Below are 21,350 nucleotides of genomic sequence, written 5' to 3'. Positions count from 1 at the left end.
CAGGAAATACATAGGGGCTAGTTTAGTGGAGGTAAAATGAATGTAAGCTGATTAATTTTTCTATCTGAGTACCTTGATCTTTCCTCCAATATTTGAAATAATATATTTCTCAAATTAATATGAGCCATCAGAGACAAAAAAGGAAATATTAACCCACTCTTACTAAGATCTTAGGGAGAACTCTTCATTTCTCAGTGATGGAGAAGGCTTTTTTTTTTTTTAAACTGCATATTATTATTATTTACATTATTGGTATTTCCAGTACTTTCTGTGAATTATAGCTTATGGCTTTCAAGACTAGAGTCTAAGCTCTTCAGAGGATGGGAGTGAATCCTATCATCCCTGTATCTTCAACAGTTAGGATAGTGCCTGATAAATATTTGGTTATGAACGAGTGAATAGTTGTGCAAATATCAAGTAAGTTAATTGTCTTAATGAATCATTAAACTTTCACCTTATCCCTATTGTTATCCTAGCTGAACTCAGGCAAATGGATGAGCTAAAATACAATGAGTCATAAAGTACAGCCTTACTATGCCAAAGAAACTGAGCATTCCCTTTGATACTAAGCACTAATCTACAAAGAATATATGGGAAATCTAGAATGCACACCAAAAAAGGCAATGATGATGAAAATATTTGTATGATATGTTAATATCTAGAAGTAACTTTTAACATTTTTGTGTTTTTGTCTATATCTTTTGTATGCAGGGCACCTGGATGGCTCAGTCAGGTAATCGTCTGACTTCAGCTCAGGTCATGATCTCACGGTTTGTGGGTTCGAGCCCCATGTCAGGCTCTTTGCTGACAGCTCAGAGCCTGGAGTCGGCTTTGGATTCTGTCTCTCCCTCTTGCTCTGCCCCTTCCCTTCTCATGCTCTGTCTCTCAAAAATAAATTAACATTAAAAAATTTCAAAAAATTCTTGTGTATGCATTTTATATAACTTAGATCACATAATATATACCATTTTTCATTCCAACTTTTTTTTTTTTATTATGACACTTTAAGCTTAGTGAGGTGAGGAATGATATTGTTCTTGCTCACCATTTTATCCCTAGAACCTAAAACACATTGTCAGGTGTGTATAATCACTTAATACTAGTGAAGTATATTGAACATGCAGTAAATACATACTAGTATAACAGTGAATATATACTGAATGAAAGTGTACCACAAAAAAAGTTTCCCTTTATTATTGAAAATAATACGATGACAGGACAGTAAGTCTTCAGGCACAAGTCTTTAGGTATATAGGCTTGTTGATACTTTATTTCCTTTGGAAATATTCCCAGAAGGCAAATTACTAGGCCAAAGAGTATGATCATCATTATTATTTTTTAATGTTTATTTTTGAGAGAGAGAGAGAGAAAGAGAGACAGAGTGCGAGTGGGAGAGCGGCAGAGAGAGAGGAAGACAAAGAATCCAAAGCAGGCTCCAGGCTCTGAGCTGTCAGCACAGAGCTCGACGTGGGACTTAAACCCACGAATCGTGAGATCATGACCTGAGCTGAAGTTGGACCCTTAACCGACTGAGTCACCCAGGTGCCGGTGTATGATCCTTATGAAGGCTTTAGGCACAATGACTATACCAATATAAACACGTGCTACAGAATATGAGGATGTCCAGTTCATCACACCCTGCTAGAGTCTGACAGGTGAAGACGTCACTCATACTGTTTTAATTCTTTAATAAGTGAGGCTGAGCTCTTCCTCACCAAATGTTTATCAACCAGTTACATTTCCTCCTTTTGGAAAACAGTTGTTTGTTTTTAGGTGGGGACCATTTTTTTAAGGCACTGAAACCATACTCTTAAGCTGTTAAAAAGCACTCTGTTTATATTTGGGGGTTTGCTTTGGCCCAGCTGCCCAAAGCACATCCCCATCTCCACCTGTCCTGCGTGCCTCGCACAAGTGCTGTGTGGATCATCTGGGTGGCATCGACAGAAGCTCGCCGAAAACCACAGAGCCCTATGCACAGGTAGGAGATTACCGTGCGTTTTACCTGCTATTACATTTGTAAAGCGATGACGCTGCATGTTTCAGCTCCTCTCAGGTCTACGCAGCTCCTTTTTAAAATGTTTTCAGTCTTTTCCTTAAGAGCAGCCACAGTACAAAGGCTGACAGAATTAATGAGCATGAGAAAAAAATAGGACCCTATTTCTCAAAGACAGAGTAAGCAAAGCAGGTATTTTACATGAGGTAAAACAGAGAATTGCCTGAGATAAGCCTACAATTTCCCCCAATATGATATTATTAAACACACTAGGTACTAAATGTAAGATGAAGACTCAATGTGGATTCTGGTGCAGTCCGTTTTCTTTCTGATAGTATCTGTAGTCAAATTTAGTCTAGTGTGGGAGTCAGGACCATTATAAAATAGGATCAATTTGAGACGTGGAGAATACACAGAGTAAGGACAGTGTTTCGAGCTATGTGTGTGGTTCAGCTCACTGATGAGGCCTGAAAGATCAATAATAGTGGACTAATAATTGTGCTTTTAAAGAAATATGAATGGACTTCACTTGAAAGCACAAAAATTAACCATATAAATGGTAGCTTGCTGTAAGGAACACTATGTTTCAGCCAAAATGCAAAACACATGACTCTGCAGTGTTGTTAAGGCAGAGCAGAACTCTGCATTTATTTAGAATGACTGTCAAATTTAATTGTTTTTTCTTTATGTGGCTGGGCACAATTAGACATGGCTCCTTCTTAAGTTGTTGAGATTTTTGTCCTTAAGAAAATATTTTAGGCTTGTACAAAACAAATTGTTGGACAGGAGCATTATAGGCCTTTGATACAAATGATGTGCTGAGGGGACTTTCAATCCCAGTCAGTCACAAAATTCATTAAACTCAGGTGGGTCATCGATGGTATGCTTGGCTATTCGACCCATTGCTTTGCTTGAAGTGCTTATGGCCAAAAGATAGCTAACCCTCCTCTTGACAAACATAAAAATCATAAAAGAAAATTGACAAGCTGAGGGACAAATGAGCAGATTAACATTATAAATTATGAGGTAAGTGTATGTTGGTTACATAATGAAGAGGAATTTCATATGTAAACATCAATAGTCTTTATGGCTACTTTCCCATAAAGGTGTTTCCTTCCTTAAAGTAGATGCAGATAACGTTAGGATCTTAGTGGAGGAAAAATCTGTAAATATAGTTTGACTCAGAATTTGACATCTCTGCACAAGATGACATTTAGTTTATGAAATCCATTTTAGAATCTTTGAGAAAATTGTACCCTCTATATGTTTGGAATTTGTTATTATTTTTACTGGATAGTTTCTATTTAGAATCTGTAGATATGTCCATACTTCTTATTTTAATTCTTCCTGAGATCAGTAGATGTCATTCCCATTATTTTAGGATAAAAATGGTGGAGAAGTATTGTTTGCCCAAGGGGATCTTGTGATTGAGTAAAAAATAATTTTACTTCACTATTAGGTATTATTTATATGGCAAAACACTCATGAGAGTTTTGGTAAAAAGTTTTATCTCGAGGGCCAATACCGGTCAAACGGTAGTGGAGGTGCATCTGCAGTTAGCAAGCACGGATGCCGTAATGTATTAGTCTGCTGTAAAACTGACGTCTGCTGTGGGTGAAGCGGTGGCAAAAAAAAAAAAAAAAAAAAAAAGTACAGCCTGAGAAAGAAAACACAGAGTAACAAAAATAGAACTGGAGCCAGAGTCAGAAGCCCTCGATTGAAGTCAAATTCTGGTCTCAACCTTTTTTAACAAATAATTATGGACACGTCATCTATTTTTCTCCTTTAGGAGAAAAGGATGCAGTCAACACTGGAGATCTGAGAAATTCAAATGAAACAAAAATTATCTAAGGAATTCTGAAGGAAATTTTATAGAAAAGCCACTTTTCTTGAGACTGTCATTGTAGAGGGCGCCTATTACATATTGTAAGTACTCAGTAATCAAGATTTGTGGAATCACATTGAAGCGTGATCTGCTGTTGGAGGTTAGCAACCTGTCTGTCCTGTGTTTTCTTTTACTTATTTTGGTCATTGTGCTACGATTAAAACAAACAAACAAACAAACAAACAACAACTCTTTGTTTGACTCTAAATCAACACTCATTGTTAACTGCATTAGACAACCTTTCAAAAGTCACTAACGAAATTGCAGTGGGAAGAAATTCAGCATCAGTTTATTTCATTACAAAAGAACACTTTCTACAACAAATAAAATAAATTCTAACTAACTCTGACATGGATGGCAGCCAGAACTGCCCTTTAGGAATATTAGTAAACAAAACAAAATAAAACAAAAACATAACCAGAAGGGTTTTAATGCTACTTATTGGCATTCTTATTATTGGTATTTCTGAGCTGTCTTTGGAAAGATAATCCTTTTCTTTGTTCCTTTGGTACTTCCGTGTTTAATTTTAATTACAAAAATGAAAATATATGTGCAAGGATGGAAGTGCCTAGAATTAAACCTTTGGAAAGACAGTCAGCATTAGGAAGAAGAAGAAGAAGAAGAAGAAGAAGAAGAAGAAGAAGAAGAAGAAGAAGAAAAGATTAGACTGTTTTAAACTTAATTTTTCAGCAAACTGATGAGTAGATTAAGATCCTAAAAATTTCAAAATGAATTTATCTGTTTGTAAAAAAGAAAACATATTATTGCCAAGAAGCACTGCACCTTAATGATACGATCTGTTTTTCCTGAACAAATGTTCCTCTATTTAAGCAGACTGTGTGGCATTTGCTCATATTCAATAACTGTGGAAATTTGGAACAAGGTTTCTTCTTCTTCTTCTTCTTCTTTTTTTTTTTTTTACAAAAAAGTGTTTAATTCCTTTGCTATGTGCCAGGAACAACTTATGTACAAGTTAATAGGAAATGTTCTGTGTAATAATTTTATTATTTGACCTGACAATAATATTGGTAGCCAACTATTGATTAGAAACTCAAGATGTTGAAGTTGTTTCAACTTGTATGTTAATTGTTTGATTCTGGGATCTAGAAGCTAACAGCTGCTGGATGGTAAAATATGACTTGCATGTTCATTCCAGCTCAAGTGATACGCTAAAATTTTTACTTGGGAATTTAAGATAGGGGTCTAGTTCATGCTAATGCAATGTTATGAAACACATTTGAAGTACTTTTATGACCCATGCCTTGGGCAAGTGAGATTAAACATTTTAAATGTAGCTCGAAAAAGAATTAGTTACAATGATTTTCATTATACTATTTAGGCAAATAAAAATAGTACCACTGTCTGAATTTCCTATTCTCAGAATTAATTACAGGCAACAACACATTCTGATCCTATTTAATAAGACTGTCTTTAAATAGTCTTTTTAATGGAAGGATCAAAATAGTGGTTTAATGTTTACTAAGTACTAGGCATATTTCCATGAAAGCCAGAATGAAAAATCTAGACTCACATTACATATATCACTTCCAAGTATAACCACTGTTCTCCACAAAGATTCAGTCTACATTTACCACCCAGAAAAAGCACAGTGGCCCAGGCATATCATGGATCTATGTGTCCACTGTCATATAACATACCAGCACCTTGACAGTGCAATAAAAGATGAGGGAAGAAGTGTTTAGAAAAACAGTTGCCTTCTTAAATAACTCTTCAATCAAAGCTCCTAAAGTTAAAGGGATCTCTCTGTGCCCTCTTTTCCAACCTCTCACCTTTTAAGAAAGGCTCCAAGAAGAAATGGGGTCATTAAGCCACTTCTTGAATTCTCCCAGGGCCAAGAAAGAAACAGATCAAGTACAAGAGCCGTTATGTTATCAAGGTATGTTTTAACAGAAGAGCATCATTCCTTAGACTAATAAAGTCCAATTAACAATCAGCATTTTAATAAACATATCTATTTTTCAAGTCTGAAAATTATGACTCTGCCTTGCTAGCCATGTAGAAGTTTGAAGATGAAGTTCATGCTAATGCAGAGGGACCAAGAGTGGCAATTTGGCTGCCTGGAAGTATCAAATGGTGAAATTGACTTTTGTGAATTCTCTCCAACCTCGCATCTGGTTGTCAGTTTTGTAGGCTCAGAAACTTGATCTCACTAGTGTTTCCGAGTGGATGAGTGCTCTGTGTGAGAATTCAAGTCAGCAAAGCTCACAAGAGCTAACGTATAAGACCAGAATGCCGAATTGTCACTTCAAAATGAAGAGCCTAATTATGAACTGCAGTAGATACTTTTTTCAGTCTGATCAGTGATTACCTATTGATAGTGTTGGGAAGGGCATGGCCAATAGTTGCTTTATACACCCACATTTTTATTAGTATCTAGGAGGCCAGGAATTTTCCTTCTTTAAATATGCTTAAGAGAAAGAATAACTCAAAAGTAGGCAAGACTATTATGTGTTAACTTTATAGTTTAATTCCCAGAGTACAGTCTTATATCTAAGTTCTCAGAATGGAAGAATGTGAGGAATATCACTATGGCCCTCAGACACACTGCTGACATACCCTATCACTTCAGCAGATTTTATTCTTTCCGATATCCAATAATCTAAGATGCTTTCTAGAGCAGATATCATTACTTCAGGCATTACCTTAAATGTTAAAGAACATGACACTCAATGTGTATCAGCCATCCTTATTTTACAAAATTAAGAATTTCTCTGATAAAAACAGGTATACAAGGACACTGTAAATGTCCCTTCTTTTTTCCTCGGTGCTATTTTTTTTCTTACACGCTGCACTCTTACAAAAATATTTGTCTCCTTCAGTACATTTTCTTTTTGTAATTTAAAATTAAAATTTTGTAATTAAATTTAAAATTTTGTAATTTAAAATAAAAAAAATTACAAAAAATTATAAAACCTCAGAGGTTTCTTTTAACTGCCACTTGAAAATCATTTTACTGGTAAAAGTTCTGTATGAGAACGATACTACTACTTCTTGTTCTACATCAGGATATGCTCTTTTCGGAATAGTTCTATTCTGATAAACTAAATTTCACACAGCATCGACTGAAAAGACAACTGGGAAATACAACAAAGCATATTTTAATACATTTCATTCATGATGAGCAAATTAACGTAATGTGGACTTGTATTCATCCTTAGGGACCCATCACAAATATCACTTCCCCTGCAAGAGCGGTTCTGATCGTCTCTACAGCGTTCTCTTTTGCTCTTGCTTTGACCATGGCTTTAACTCACGAGTCATTTATTCTTTATCAATGTGGGCATTCTTAAGGCCCAGTTCTGTGCATTGCTTTGAGTAGATGCTCAATAAATCCTGAATAAATAAATGCGAGTCATATACATTTCTACTTGTGTATATATATGTCTGTAAAAGATGAAATCTAGACCTATCCTTTTTAAAATGAAAACTGGAAATGGAAACATTTGGGAAGACGATCTTATTCTCATATTTGAAAGTATGTCTTACTTTGGACTCCGAGAAATGAGTGGATCAATGAGTTTGACAAAGTTTTCAAAACAGAGGAGAAACAAAAGCAGTTAGTTCCAAATAAGCAAAGAAGGATGTATTTGAACGTGATATTAAAAAAAACCCAGAAGATTAAAATAAAATATTTTATAATTTTTTGTGTGGCCAGTAATACTTATTTATTACATTCCAAGAAATGACTGTAAATGGCAAAGCCTTTTAAAAGAGCTTTTGCAGTTTCCTTTCTAAGGATGATTTTGTGTCCAAATTCATAGAATACCTTTTGTACTTCTGATTAAGTATTAAAATATTATATATCTGCTGTTGTCACATGATCACAACATAATTCTAGTGTGAGGAATGTAACAGTCTTTAAAGAAGAATACTTTACTGAATATCATACAAAAATTTTTAAAAATGTAATTTAAATAGACTTGTTGTAATATTCATTGTTAAAACAGCTTTCCTCTGAGATAAAATCTACATAAGAGTTTTCCTTAAGCAACCCAAAGCTTTCATACGCCTCACGGTACCAGGATGGATACTGGGCTCACATGAGAACAAAGTGATAACTAGCAACAAAAAAATAATTCAGTACACAATTAGATTAATTTTCCCATTCTTTGCTCTCTGTAATTCCTCTGAATTAGAGAACTAGAACCTCGAACCACATGATATGATGAATAACCACACCCAAAAATGACATCAAGAAATACTTGATGCAAAATACTTGAGCAAAGTAATTTACAAAGTCAGCCTACCCAGCCAGTCAATAAAATATTCATGATGCAGAGGTGAACATGCCTAAGTCAAAACAAATTACTTCTGCTCTTTTAGAAGAGCATGTATTCAAACCAGTTTTTAGCCTCATGTTTTAGAAAAAGGTGACATGCCAAGAACATCCTCATTTAATTTTAAGACAAAGTTTATCACATAATTATAATAATTATTACAAAGTTATATTCTGTTTCCAATATTTATAAAATAAGCAATAACGAAGAAAAATACATGTTATACTGAGTATAAAATAGTATACCTACTAAGTGTTATTTTTAAATGTTTTAAATGCTTACTCTGCAAGGTATTAGCAATGTAGGTAACATATATATATATGTTTATATATTTATATATATATATTTATATATATATATATATATATAAAATAACATTTTGAACTCCTCAGATAAACATGACTGAAATTGCCCTTATTAAGGAGAAAACAAATCTAGGGCTTGAAATATTGATGACCACATGACATATCTTAAAGGTGGACAGAGGAAACCCAAATTCTAAGTGACTTGCAATGCATAATAATTTTGTGACACTAAGATCACACTGTTTTTTCATAAGAATTCACCCCCCTCAATGCCATTAGTTAACCACACGGTTATTATAGTTAGCTTGCTTCACTATAAATGCCGTTATAACACCTGTGGTTTCCCTCATTAAGAACTGAATGGATGGGGTCAGGGGTTGAAAGGGCAGCATATGCACTATGAAAGAACTAGTTAACACAGCCTATTATATTGGTGCACTGGTAAATCTCATCTCTATTCATCAGATGATTAGTTCAATCAATATTTATTCCTCTATGCTCCCTTTGTCTTGTGCTACAAAGGAGACATCCTTCAATTCATGGCATAAGCCTTGTTATCTATGAATTTGTAGCTTAATTTGAGAGGGAATATTTTATTTACTTGGCAGTCCTGAGTTCTTTGATTCTTTTTCTCTCTAATTATCATTAGGTAGTATAATGGAGTTTTGTGTAGATTATTTATAAATAGATGCCATTAACAGTTTCTTTTTATGAGACTCAAGTACCACATGTATTCATTTCTTCCTTTTGAATGCTCTGGAAAGTTGCTTCTGTTTCTCTAAATATGTTTGAATTTGGAAGTCTGGATTGTGAAAGCAAAGATAAGAATGATTTTCTCTCTCAAATATTCATTCTTCTTGTCTGAGTGGGCGGTTATAGGCACATACATATACATATTGTGTATCAGTGTGTATCAACAGACGCCTCCAAAGACTGCTATTATCTGCTAGGAATTCTGTTAAGTCAGAGATTCTATTCAAAGTAAGATAAATATTTGCAAGAAGCTGTAATTGGAAGATGATTACAAAATTACAGGAATAATACTTTATGTGTAGAGCGCTCATTTTATCAAAGGTCATTATTCATTACATTACAAAAGACTTATTTCATTTGTCTACTTAATTTCTATCCTTTAGGGAAGAATGGATGGAATAGTGAAACGACATCGGGAATACATATTAATTATTAAGCACAATGTCCACTCCTAATATTTACTTTTCTGTATATTTTAACTTCACAATAAAATGTTTCATTAGTGTCAATTACATTAAATTAACAGCAATATAATTTAAAGCCTTTATGTTTTGTTGCCCTTATAGAACAAATACAAAGATGATTTAGTCTTAAGAAGTTCTTTTCTTAATAATAGAATAAGAAAAAAAATACCTATATACTAAGCCACCTCAATCAGTAATAACTTTTGCACTAATAACATAAAGTGCTCATAACCCTTGATTTGTTTTAAGCTGGCCAGAATTTGATGGTTTTAACTTGGAAATTACTTCTCCTGCTTCCTCATATAATTGTCTGTAAGGCTTAGATTTCAAGAATGTACAGTAACAACGATGTTATTGTTCACAATTTAAAACTTTATTTACAAATTTGCAGAACACCAGCATATCTACCTATTTAGAATATTTTTAATTTTATAATTTACTAGAATACTTTTAAAGTCTATATTATTGAATGCTATAATATGCAGTTTAAATTAAGATATATATGTATATATATTCATTGCAATGAAAAAATCTTAAATGTTGTAATTCTCACTTTAATTTTTTAGGACTATTGTAGTAAAAAAAAGAATAAAAACTACAATGGTCACATTACATTTCTGAAAGGTTGACACACGTTTATAAAATGTGACACAGTAGCTTAAAAAACTTTTGCTTATCTTTTTTTTATCTAGAAAAACTTGAATCATGTTCAAATCCTAGTGCCAATCCTATATATGCTACTTTTAGGAAAAAAGTAGGTATTATTACATAGATTGAATGGCATTTTCATGAAGACCAGCCCTAAAACTTATTACTTTCTTGGTGCTGTAAAATCCTTGTTGCTGTGAAATTAGGTCTCATGATTCTGTAACATTTAAATTTGAAATCCAGTGTATTCACATCACGTTCACACCAGAATAATTGCTTTTAAGGCTATTAATAGTTTAGTATTTAACAAATTGTCACCAAAATAAGTAAAGGTTAGTATTCATATTTAAGAGTATAAAATAAACATGTTATTTATGTCAAAGTAAAACTTCACATAAACCACTTTAATAGTGATACAGAAAATCATCTTATAAGGGTTTTCTAAACATATAGCAAAAGCCATGCCATTCTTGATGTTAAATCCAGGACTTCTAAGTTTTAAATGAATTCTAACAAAGGAGTTTTAATCTTGTATCCCTCATGTTCATGAGGCCTACTGTTAAAAATTTCCCCCTTTATATTTCTATCCTGGTTTCCCAGTTCCTGATTATCAGAACACCTAGACAAATAAAAAGCCTCGGTGGTTCTGAGACATATCTTAGCTGAAGATGTCAGGCACTTTGTGTCATAAAACTTGCTGTAAATTCACTCACGGTGATGGGGATGGGGGGGGGAGGTACCAAGTGGTAACCACCTAAGAACATATTTTATTTTTCTGGCTATATGTATTTTTTCCAACAAACTGTTTAAATGTTCACTTTTCTAGGAATAAAGACAGCTTACTGATGAATAATTTAATGAACATTAATGGACAGAGATGTCCTTCCAGCAATGTTTTTTTTTTTTTTTTTTGTAGTAAATTGGGAAGGTGGAATCTTGTTTAGAAATATTTAATTGGAATTTGTGGAAGAAATCAAGATAGGGACCTTGGCTAGAAATATTTAATTGGAATTTGTGGAAGAAATTAAGATAGAGAACTCAGTTAGGAAATCTAAAGACCTGGCCAGCAGGACAATTCAGAGCTCCAGACTTTCAAAGGGCTACCAAACCTCTCAGAGCAAGCTGCTGTTTTTCTCAAGTTAGCAGTTAATAAAAAGTAACTACCTGAAAATAATAGATGAAAACTGGGCTTTCAAAAAGCCAAGCCCTGTCCTTGTTTACAGCAAGCAGAAAACCAGATTTCTAATCCGCAGAGGCCACAATCACCTATTGATTGCAAGGACATCTGTGTCCCTGTTTTGGGAGGCAGAGTTTTCTGCGGGGGCAGGGCTGAAAAATCTGACCATTTCTGTGTGCCTGTGTACTAAACAGCTGACAGCCTTCTGAGGAAGGAGTCTTGAAACACACACACACCTGTGCTCACCTATGTACAGGGTCCAATTAAAAGTCTTCCCTTTCGTGGTTAGAAGGTATTCTTTCCAAATGCAATGTACAAAGTAGCATCTCTAGAACTTATGTGGTACCTTCTGGCAGACAAAGGGTGAAATGCTTTGTGCACCACCAAATACAAGCTCTTTCGCCCCAGGCCGGCCCAGAGTAAGCCACGGAGCTGGGGACAAATCAGTTCAGTAGTGGGCACGATAATGACCTCGAGGATCAGAGCCTTTTAACCCCTTTCTTACCCTTAGAGCTTTTGTTGGGATAGAGTCTCTTTTAGCTATCATAGAGCTGCCGAGGTCCGGAGGAGGTGGAGGGTGGATTTGCTGGATTGGTCCCAAGGGGGACCACTTAATCCTGAAACAAGTTTATATCCCGCAAAGCATCTTGACTCAGGATAGTTGCCAACTGCAACCCCTGAAGTGGAGGCCAAGGCACTGACAAGGAAAGGCACTGACAGGGACCAGTTGGAGATGGGGAGTGTGTGTGTGTGTGTGTGCGCGCGCGCGCGCGCGCGCCCGTGTGTTGGGGGAGGGGTGTGCACGGGAGAAATGGAATGGGTACAAAGTTAAGCCGAATTCAAAACCGTCCCCTCCCCCTGATGTAGGCTGATTAGTATCCCAGGCACAAGAGAAAGCTGATTCGCTTCCGCTCTCACTTCTCAAGTTCACACTCAAGTTCAACCCTGACTTCCACAAGACGTCTGAGTAGCCTGGACCTTTTCTCAACGTATCCTTAAAGAACAACTCATGATGTCACGAGAAGGGATAGTCTGTAGGAAATGCGCAGGGATGGCTGAGGAGAGACAGTAAAGGGTCAACAAAGGGGAGCCTGGGAGGCGAGAAAAGGAATCTGCCACCTTGTAAGCTTGCTTTTTCTCCAGTGCTAGTCCCCGGGCCCGCCCTTGTAAGTGAGAACTTGGTAAGCTCTTCTGGGCAGCCTGGCTGGCTCGATGCCTTTGGAAAGCGGGTGTGGGCTTCGACTGGTTTCTAAAGGGGAGCGCTAGGCGAGCGCCTGGCTCTCAACCCTTCAAGCTGCTGGAGTCCCTCAAGGAGCGCGTGGCGAACCCGGACTGTCTCGGCAGACTGCTCCTTCAGGAGCAGCGCGATCAAGCTACAACCCACTCCTTCTCCATACTCTTCTGTTTTCTTCAATTTAAGGGGAGAGTGAGCGGCTTTTACGCCGCAGGTCCTAGTGCCGGGTCGCAGCGTAGGTGACTCGTGGTTTCGGACCTTCAGAACAGCAGAACCCAGTCACGGGAGGAATGTTGTAAAGGTGGAAGCGAGGGAAGACGGAGCAGGCAGCCCCAGACCAGGAGCAGGGGAAATTGAAAGGAGAGCGGATGGTGGTGAGATGGGACAGAAAAAGGAAAACACAGACTGGGGCAGCTTTCCCTTAAAGGTTCTATACTCGCCGATTGCCTAGTACAGTTTTCTGAAAGAATTTAGACAGTGGAGCATGTGACCAAATCCCCAACTGGGTTCCTAAACTGGAACCGGCTCGCCAGCGCAGGAGCCCCCACTCCCAGTGCACGGGTCAATCAACCATCCCACCAGGCCGTCCCCGTCGCTGATCCTCAGCTACGTCCCTCACAGCCACTTCCCTGGACAATCTCTCTGTTCCCTCTCCTCCTTCCCTCTCTTGCCCTGTCCCCAGTGCCCTGCTAGCTAACCCAGTCCCTCCCTGCCCTAGTGTCCAAGCTCTGGGACTCACTCACGGTGTGCTGAGCAGTCGGCATGCTGCCCCTGGCCCTCCTAGGGAGGTGTTGGGGGAGTGGGTGGGAGGTGTGTACTGCCCGGTGGAAAGTGACGAGTGCTTGCAGGTCTACCTGTCTAGTCCACCTGTCGCCGGTCGGGGAGGTAGGGAGGTCCGGGGCCGACCGTTTCCAACTCTCTGTTACCAGGACCCGGAGACCACGCGCAAGGGAGAGGGGAGCCCCACAAAGCACCGTAGAGGGGCCAGGAAGAAAACTGGGGGCGAGGCAGGTGCCCAGAGGCTTGCGGGTATCCCCATGGTGCTCTGGCACCGGGCCCGCTCTCCAAAAAAAGAGTGAAGTTGTGGCCAAGCAGAAAGTGAGCGAGTGCGCGCAAGAAACCCGAGGGTGCCAGCACTGCGCGGGGAGAGACGGACGGAGGGACTCCCCACGGCCGGCCCGGCCGTCTGCTGGCGCAGCCCCAGGGGTAGCCAGAGGAGGTCTCTCCCGTGTCCCCCGCGCGCTGCCCCCCGGCTGCCAGCTCACCCCGGAGCCGCGCCACCGCCGTCGCCGCTGGGGGCCTTGGCTCCGGGGCTCACCCGGCACCGCCTCCCGCAGCGGCCCGTCGACAAAAGAGCCTTCTTCGACGCGGGCAGCGCGGGCTCTCCTATCCTCTGGAACTTTCTCCGCACAACTTTTTTTCGGGGTGGCGCTCGTCCCCGGACCGCACGGGCGCCGCACGCGGATCTGGCCGGGGCGCAGCGCCGGCGCCAGACCCGGCGCCGAGGACGATCCGGGAATCCGCGTCCTGCCCCGCGACACCGCCCCTCTCTGCGCCCCGTTCCCGCAAAGGGCCGGGCTAGCGGGCCGGGCCGCCTGGTGGGCCCGGCCAGCCCGAGTCTGCGTGCCCGCGCGCTCCCGGCCCGCCGCCTGCCCGTGCGCCCCGCGCGCCCGACCCGGGCGGGCCACCGCCGCGCGCACCGCGCTTCCAGCCGTTTCTGCCCGCAGCCGCCGGCTGTCCGCACCCGAGAGCGACGAGCAAAGATGGTCCGGGGCAACTCGTGGACGGGGAGACGGCCACGAGCGTCGCTCCTCCCGTCTCCAAAAAGCGCCCTCCTGCGTCCCTGCAGAACTCGCGAGAGGCCTTCGCACAACTTTCTACGCCCAGGCCATCCGCGGCCCACCTGCGGACGCGACCCGGGGACTGCGCGCCGCGAGCCGCGTCCGCCCGGCGGCGTGCGCCCCCCTCCCCCACCTCCCAGTCTAGGCTGGGGTCGGCCGGACCCGGGGCGCCCCGGGCTCCGCGGGCTCGCTTACCTCGCATGGTGTGGCCGCTCTCCCGCTCCGCGTAGTCATGAAGCTGCTCCCAGCCCGAACCCCGGAGAGCCCAGAAATCCTGCTCAGCACAAGTGAGGACGGTGGTCGGCGAGGAGCTGCTCCGCAGAGAAAACCATCCCTTCAGGCGGACGCCGTGGCCGGAGGGTGACGTTCGCCGCCGCCGCCGCTAGGCTAACAGTTTTGATGATGGTGGTGATGACTGTTTTGATGGTTGTTGGGTTGTTTGTTTTCAGCAAGGGTGGAAAAAGAACGGGCTGTCTGGCTGGTGCCTGGGTTCTGTTTTGCTTTTGTTTTTCTTTTCTTTTCTTTCTTTCTTTCTTTTTTTTTTCCCCTTGCTCTCTAATGTGCTTGCTTTTTAAAAATGCCACCGCCTCCGGCTCAGGAGATTTCTTTTGTGATCACTTGGACTGAGGAGGAGGAGGAAGGGCAGCGGCGGCAGGAGGAGGAGTTGGTGGTGGTTTTGTTAGTTACAAAGACGGAGGGGAAGGAGCGAGGGGGGAAAGAGAGGAAACAGAAAGGGAAGAAAGGCGGTGTGGATGGCAGAGCATGTGCGTTTTCACATGACATCTGTGCCTGTGAGCCGGATCCCAGGGAATTGTCACTGTTCAGTTACGGGGAGGAAGGGAGCGAGAGAGAAAGAGGGGAGAGAGATGGAGAGAGAGCGAGCCGAGAAGGCGCTTATACGCGAGGGCGGGTTTGGCCGGGACTCCCAGGCCCCGCCTCCTGTCAGCGCCGCAGCCAATCAGCGCCCGGCAGGGCTGGAGGGGGCCGGACCACGGGGGAGGGGACGCGGTTCCCGGAGAGAGGCGGGGGCTGCAGACCTCGGAGCCCGAAGACGGCCGGAGCTGAAACCGGTCCTCAGAGACTGTCCGAACCGGGCAGCGGAGGGGGGAGCCGCCCGGAGAGGGGGGCTGGCCTGCAGGTGACATTCACTTCCGACTCGGGGGCGGGGGAGGGGAGGCACTGGGCCAGTCCTTTCCAGGCGAGGGGCGCGGGGCTCCCCGGGTCCCACGTCCCGTCCCTCTCTCGCCGCGACTGCCTGCCCCGACAGTTAGTTTTGAATTTATGGCCGCGCTCCGCGGAGTCCTCTCTCGGTAAACTCCGAGTCCCTGGCGGGGGTTTCCAGCGGCAGGACGCTTCAGCTTTGGTGGCAGAGTGATGCCGATCAACTTCCATCACTTTGAGCATAACCCAAACGCAGTCCCGTGCAACTGTCATCTGCTTCCTTTGAAACCGTCTTTCAGATGCTTCCTGTCCCGAATCCTAAAAACAAAAACCAAGAAACACTTAAGATTTCTTCGGTTTAAAAAAAATTTTTGTAAAAAAATTTTTTTAAATACTTTCTTTTGTCAAGGACATTTTTATTAGCATTTGGAAAATCTCCTGGCATTGGCTACCCTATTCAACGATAACAGCCTCAGTGGACCGTGTGGCCACCTCAGTGATGCAAGGGAAATGCATGGGGCCAGAGGTATGACTGTGTGGTGCTGTTTATTTGATAGAGGGGCAGGGCTTTAGGAGGGAGGAATTTGAAGTCCACTTGCTACCAGAAGACATTGATCTATTTACTGGAGACTGGCAATTAAACGTAAGTATTTTGTATTCTTTAGGTGAAAACTGTCATCGACGCCATGTATTTGTATTTTGATAAAAATCCAATGCATATATCAAAACTGTTCCTTTGCAAGTTCCCCCTCTGAGTGTACAAAGTAAACAAACATATGGCGTCAACATCTACTCCCTCCCCTGGAGTAGTTTAATTGGTCCCCTAAAAGGCAGAGGTGAAAAAATGTGTTCCTTCTACTTAGTCTTAGCATTGAGGCTTCAACTCATTATTGTACCTGTTGGCAGAGCAGGCCTCATCATTCACGTGCCCAAATAATTTGATCTTTACTGGTATTTATTCAGATTCTGTCATGTAACACAAAGTGCAGTGCAGAATTGGCGATTATTTAGTTAATTACTTCACCCTACAGTGCCAAACACTTTGCACCCACCCCCCCATTCATATAAAAAAATAGATCACTTGCTGAATCTTCCCCAGCTCTGAATTGATTTAGCCCTGCTATATGCCCCTCCATTTGCAAGCCAATGTGTAATTTAGAAAAAATTTTAGTATTAAGACTGAAAGTTGATTGAGTCTTTAATTAAATGAAATGAACAAAAGGAAGTTACTGTTCAGAATAGTTATTCCCTTATAAATACCTTTCCCCTAGATTTGTAATTGACACAGTAGTTAATCTTTTAAGATAATATTTAAGGCTCCCTGGTTTTTATCATTTTTAATCAAGTAAAATATATTCATCATAACTACATTAAAGCTGCACTAAGTTATGCCTAATTTAGTTGCTTCATTAAAAATTACTGAATATAAAATAGTCAAGAAACAAATTGTGACTACATCATTTAAATTTTATGTGCTTCAAGCAGAGACACAGGAATGGTGAAAGTTCCAAAGCCTTTGTAAACACTATAATGATTATTGTTGTCATTATTTTAGATTCCTATTTCAGATTAAAGAGAACTTTCAGAATTCAAGAATTTTAACTCTTTCTTCTAGTCTCAAATTTCTGAACATTTATTGAATTCCTAAATTTCTTTTACTGCTGCAATATCTGTAATTCTTTAAAAAAATAGTCAATACATATATGACAAGTGCTTTTCCCCTCCTACACATTTATATGTCTTTTGCTTTGTCAGTACAACAAGCATAATTTTGCTGACAACACTATCACATAGAGTTTAATCCCTTCTGAATACTTCTGAAAAAAATTGTTAATCTGAAATAAAGACTTAAATTATATCATTTTCAAAACTGTATATCTATATATATTATATATGTATATAATATATATGTATATGTATATATATAATTACATATATTATATGGTGGTGCAAAATTATTTCTTTTAGAGTGGAATAAATGCTGATCACTCGTTATATTGTGGTGATCTGGGACATTTTGGATCTTCCTAAAAATTAAAAAACTGAATTCTTGAGCTTTTCTAATAAATTGCAAATTATGTCAACTGAATGAAACCTATCTGTATAAAGTAAATATTCAGGACTTAAAGAAATCAGCAATTTCCAAGAAGTCATAAAATACTTATGTATAATCTGGTGTCTTTGTAACCTATCTGCAGCAACTAGCCATATTTCGATTGGCATAATAATAATATATTAGTATAATGTTCCTGCTCACATCAAGTACAGTGTCGGTCATTACTTGAATGACCATGGAACTGTTTGGTTTCCTATGATCTTGAAACTCTGCTCTGGGCCTGAAAGATATTCTAAGTTGCTATCTAAAGTGTGTCATTTTAAATGAAAATCTGTAGGTCACATAGCACTGTACTTAATCTCAAGAACAGATATGATTTTACTTATGGTCCTGCTAACCTGCTTTCTGGACATATCACCAACCCTCAGGTTCAGCTGTAAGGCCACAGAGTAATAATGACAAGAAATATCCTGACAGAGGCAAAGGTTTATTATGAGCCAACCAGTTAGGGTGAACATGGCATTTCAGATTATTTCAATCCTAAAATGCTTCAACTAAAATAGGAAGTAATGGTTCACCATACTCTGAGGTGGCCAGTCTATAGATACTGTTTGAAATATCTCTGCATCTTGGAGGGACATTGGCAATATTGATAATAACATTACATTCAGAACGACTAAAAGACTGGGTATTTAGGTGGGTAGGTGGCTGTGAAAGTCAAGAAAGACATACAAAGCTACCTTAAACATTGGGAAAATGAGAAAAAAATAACTTTAGGTGTTTAGACCTATTAAAAATGGAAAAGGTGAAGTACTGAGCTTACTGTTGCTGGAGGCATCCAACGAAGACTGAACGAAAAACTTTGGTAAAGAGGCTCTAGTATACAGATTTCTCCAGTGGGCTGAAAACTGTCTAGATTAGCTCTAATATCTTCCACAGCTCTAAGTGTATTCACATGGAAGCAGTTACTACTGGCCCAGACCTGTGCTTCCTAACATGAGAGCAGGCACTGGGATTTCCCAGGAAAATCTGGAAGAGTTCTGGGTACTTTATAGGTGCTTGATAATTATTGTTTGAATGAATGCTTTCTACTCTTTTGTCTCCTGGATGTGAACCAGAAATATAGCAAGACACCTTAATGAGAGCCCTTCTTTCTTAGTTTCTAATGGCGGAGGGGGGAGAAGGAAAGAGAGAGAGGGAGATTTTTCTTTTTTCATTTTAAACTTTTCTAATTTGCAAAAGAAAAAAAAGCACTGGTATTTGGGTTTGGTTACATAATTATAAAAGAAAGCAAAATCTAGTTATTTTCATACTTATTACCATTCTCCGTTTAATTCTCAGATGGAGAGTTTTCATAATTTTAAAAATTCTGCTTCATTTAAAAAATATTTACTTTTGAGAGAGTGCATGTGTGTGAGCAGGGGTGAGAGGCAGAGAGAAGGAGTGAGAGAATCCCAAGCAGGCTTCGCACTATCTGCACAGAGCCTGATGAGAGGCTTGAACTCATGACCATGGGATCATGATCGGAGTTGAAGTCAAGAGTCAGACGGTTAACTGACTGAACCACCCAGGGACTCTAAGTTCTGCTTCGTTTTTAAGTATGAATGCAAATTCAACAACTTTTCAGAATGCAAGAAGAGAAAAAATGTTTAAAATGTATAGCTTGTGATTTATGTAATAAATTGGAAAGAGTGATAGCCAAAACAAATGAACCCCAATAGGTGGGATAGAGGGTAAGGTAAGCTTTAGGAAAATGACAAAACAGATTAGGAAAAAACATCCAACATTTACTGGATGAACCACATAATCTATCAGCCTATATTTTACTTCCTTAAAGAACCTACCTGGTGTGTATTATATCTCACTCCCCTAACCCCTGTCCCCCACCCCCACTTTTGTGAAGATAAAGGAACACAGGCTTAAAAAGGTCAAGTAACCCGCCTAAGATCACAAATCTAAAAATGCTGGATCCATGATTCAACCCCAGATATAGTCTCTAAAATGTAAGTTCCATTTTATTTTTTTCAGTGCTGAATTCCCAGAATCTAGCATCTTGCCTCGCAAATAGTCAATGCTCCAAATGCACTTGTGGATAATTATATGAACATTTGGACTCTTGTCCACTGCACAGTATAGCATATCTACACACTCCATGACTGAAACTAGTTATTTACTAAATGCCATTAAATAAAGAACAGTGAATTTTGACTTTGGATATCAAAGGATATTGTGAAAAAATTATGATGCCTGATTCAGGTCCATCACCGAGTCTAGGAAATATTTTGTAATAAATATTTCAGGTCATAGATAGTGTGGGGCTGAATTAGAATGGTACCAGTAAGGACTGCCTTGGTGATTCAGTCAGTTGAGCGTCCGCTTTCACCTCAGGTCATGATCTTACAGTTCGGGAGTTTCGAGCCCCAAGTGGGGTTCTGTGCTGACATCTCAGAGCCTGGAGCCTGTCTCTCTCTCTCTCTCTCTCTCTGTCCCTCCTCCACTTGCCCTCTGTCCCCCCTCTCAAAAATAAACAGAGACATAAAAAAAAATTAAAATGGCACCAGTAAAAATGAATAAAAAAGGGGGAAAGGTTGGACATATTTAGACAGGAGAAAGCTATAAAGTCTAATTCATGATTATATGGTGGTGCTCGTGGGCAGTGTGTTGGTTGAGATGAGGAAGAAGTTAAACCACAGCCTCATTAGAATGAATATACCATCAAAGAAATAAGGAAGGAAGAATAGGTTGTTGATTGAATAGAGGAAAATGTTAGGTTTAATTTTCAGTTTTTGTGTATATTGGTCACAATACCAAACAGATGGTTAGGTAGGTAGAGCTGGAGATTTGGAAATTGTTAAGAGGTGAAAATAAAGATTTTTTAAAAAGATATTCAAAGCCATTAAGCAGAAGCAAAACAACATGAGAAGAAACCAAATGTCTCTTTTTAAGGGGTCGGAGATGGAGGATAAGCCAATGAATAAGAGGATGGGTGGGGATGGTGGACTATGTTGATATTGTATCAGAAAAGTACTGTATTGTATTACTTTACCTGTGCAATCCCATGCAAGTCATATTATTTCTGCATTCCAGTTTCCCCATTATAGAGTGAGTATCCTTTTTTTTTTTTTTTTTAAGTTTTTATTTAGGGGGCACCTGGGTGGCTGATTTTATTAAGTGTCTGACTTCAGCTCAGGTCATGATCTCGGGTTTGTGAGTTCGAGCCCCGCATCACGCTCTGTGCTGACAGCTCAGAACCTGGAGCCTGCTTCCAATTCTGTGTCTCCCTCTGTCTCTCTCTCTGCCCCTCTCCCGCTAGCGCTCTGTCTCTCTCTCTTAAAAATAAACAAACATTAAAAAATTAAAAACAAAAAGTTTTTATTTAAATTCCAGTTAGTTAATATTAGTTAATATACAGTGTAATATTAGCTTCAGGTATACAGTGCAGTGATGTAACACCCAGTGCTCATCACAAGTACAACAAGCCTCTTAAGGACAGTAACTCTTGTCATTTTCATTTTGGTATCCAGCGCCTGGTGTT

General features: G+C 40.1%; 1 protein-coding gene across 1 annotated transcript in view; it reads right to left on the bottom strand.

The window, feature by feature from the left end:
- RORB (RAR related orphan receptor B) overlaps positions 1–15,120 on the bottom strand; it is a 210,925-nt gene extending 195,805 nt beyond the window's left edge. Inside the window, exon 1 of the mRNA XM_039223144.1 lies at positions 14,794–15,120. Coding sequence (XP_039079075.1) covers positions 14,794–14,800 — 7 coding nt within the window. The 5' untranslated portion in view covers positions 14,801–15,120. The remainder of the gene's footprint in view (positions 1–14,793) is intronic.
- Between the last annotated feature and the right edge of the window lie 6,230 nt (positions 15,121–21,350).

Source organism: Hyaena hyaena, unplaced genomic scaffold (assembly GCF_003009895.1).
Source record: "Hyaena hyaena isolate Hyena2069 unplaced genomic scaffold, ASM300989v1 scaffold_1284, whole genome shotgun sequence".
Lineage (NCBI taxonomy): Eukaryota > Metazoa > Chordata > Mammalia > Carnivora > Hyaenidae > Hyaena > Hyaena hyaena.
The sequence above is the reverse complement of the archived record's forward strand: the minus strand, read 5'-3'. Positions and strand labels throughout refer to the sequence as shown.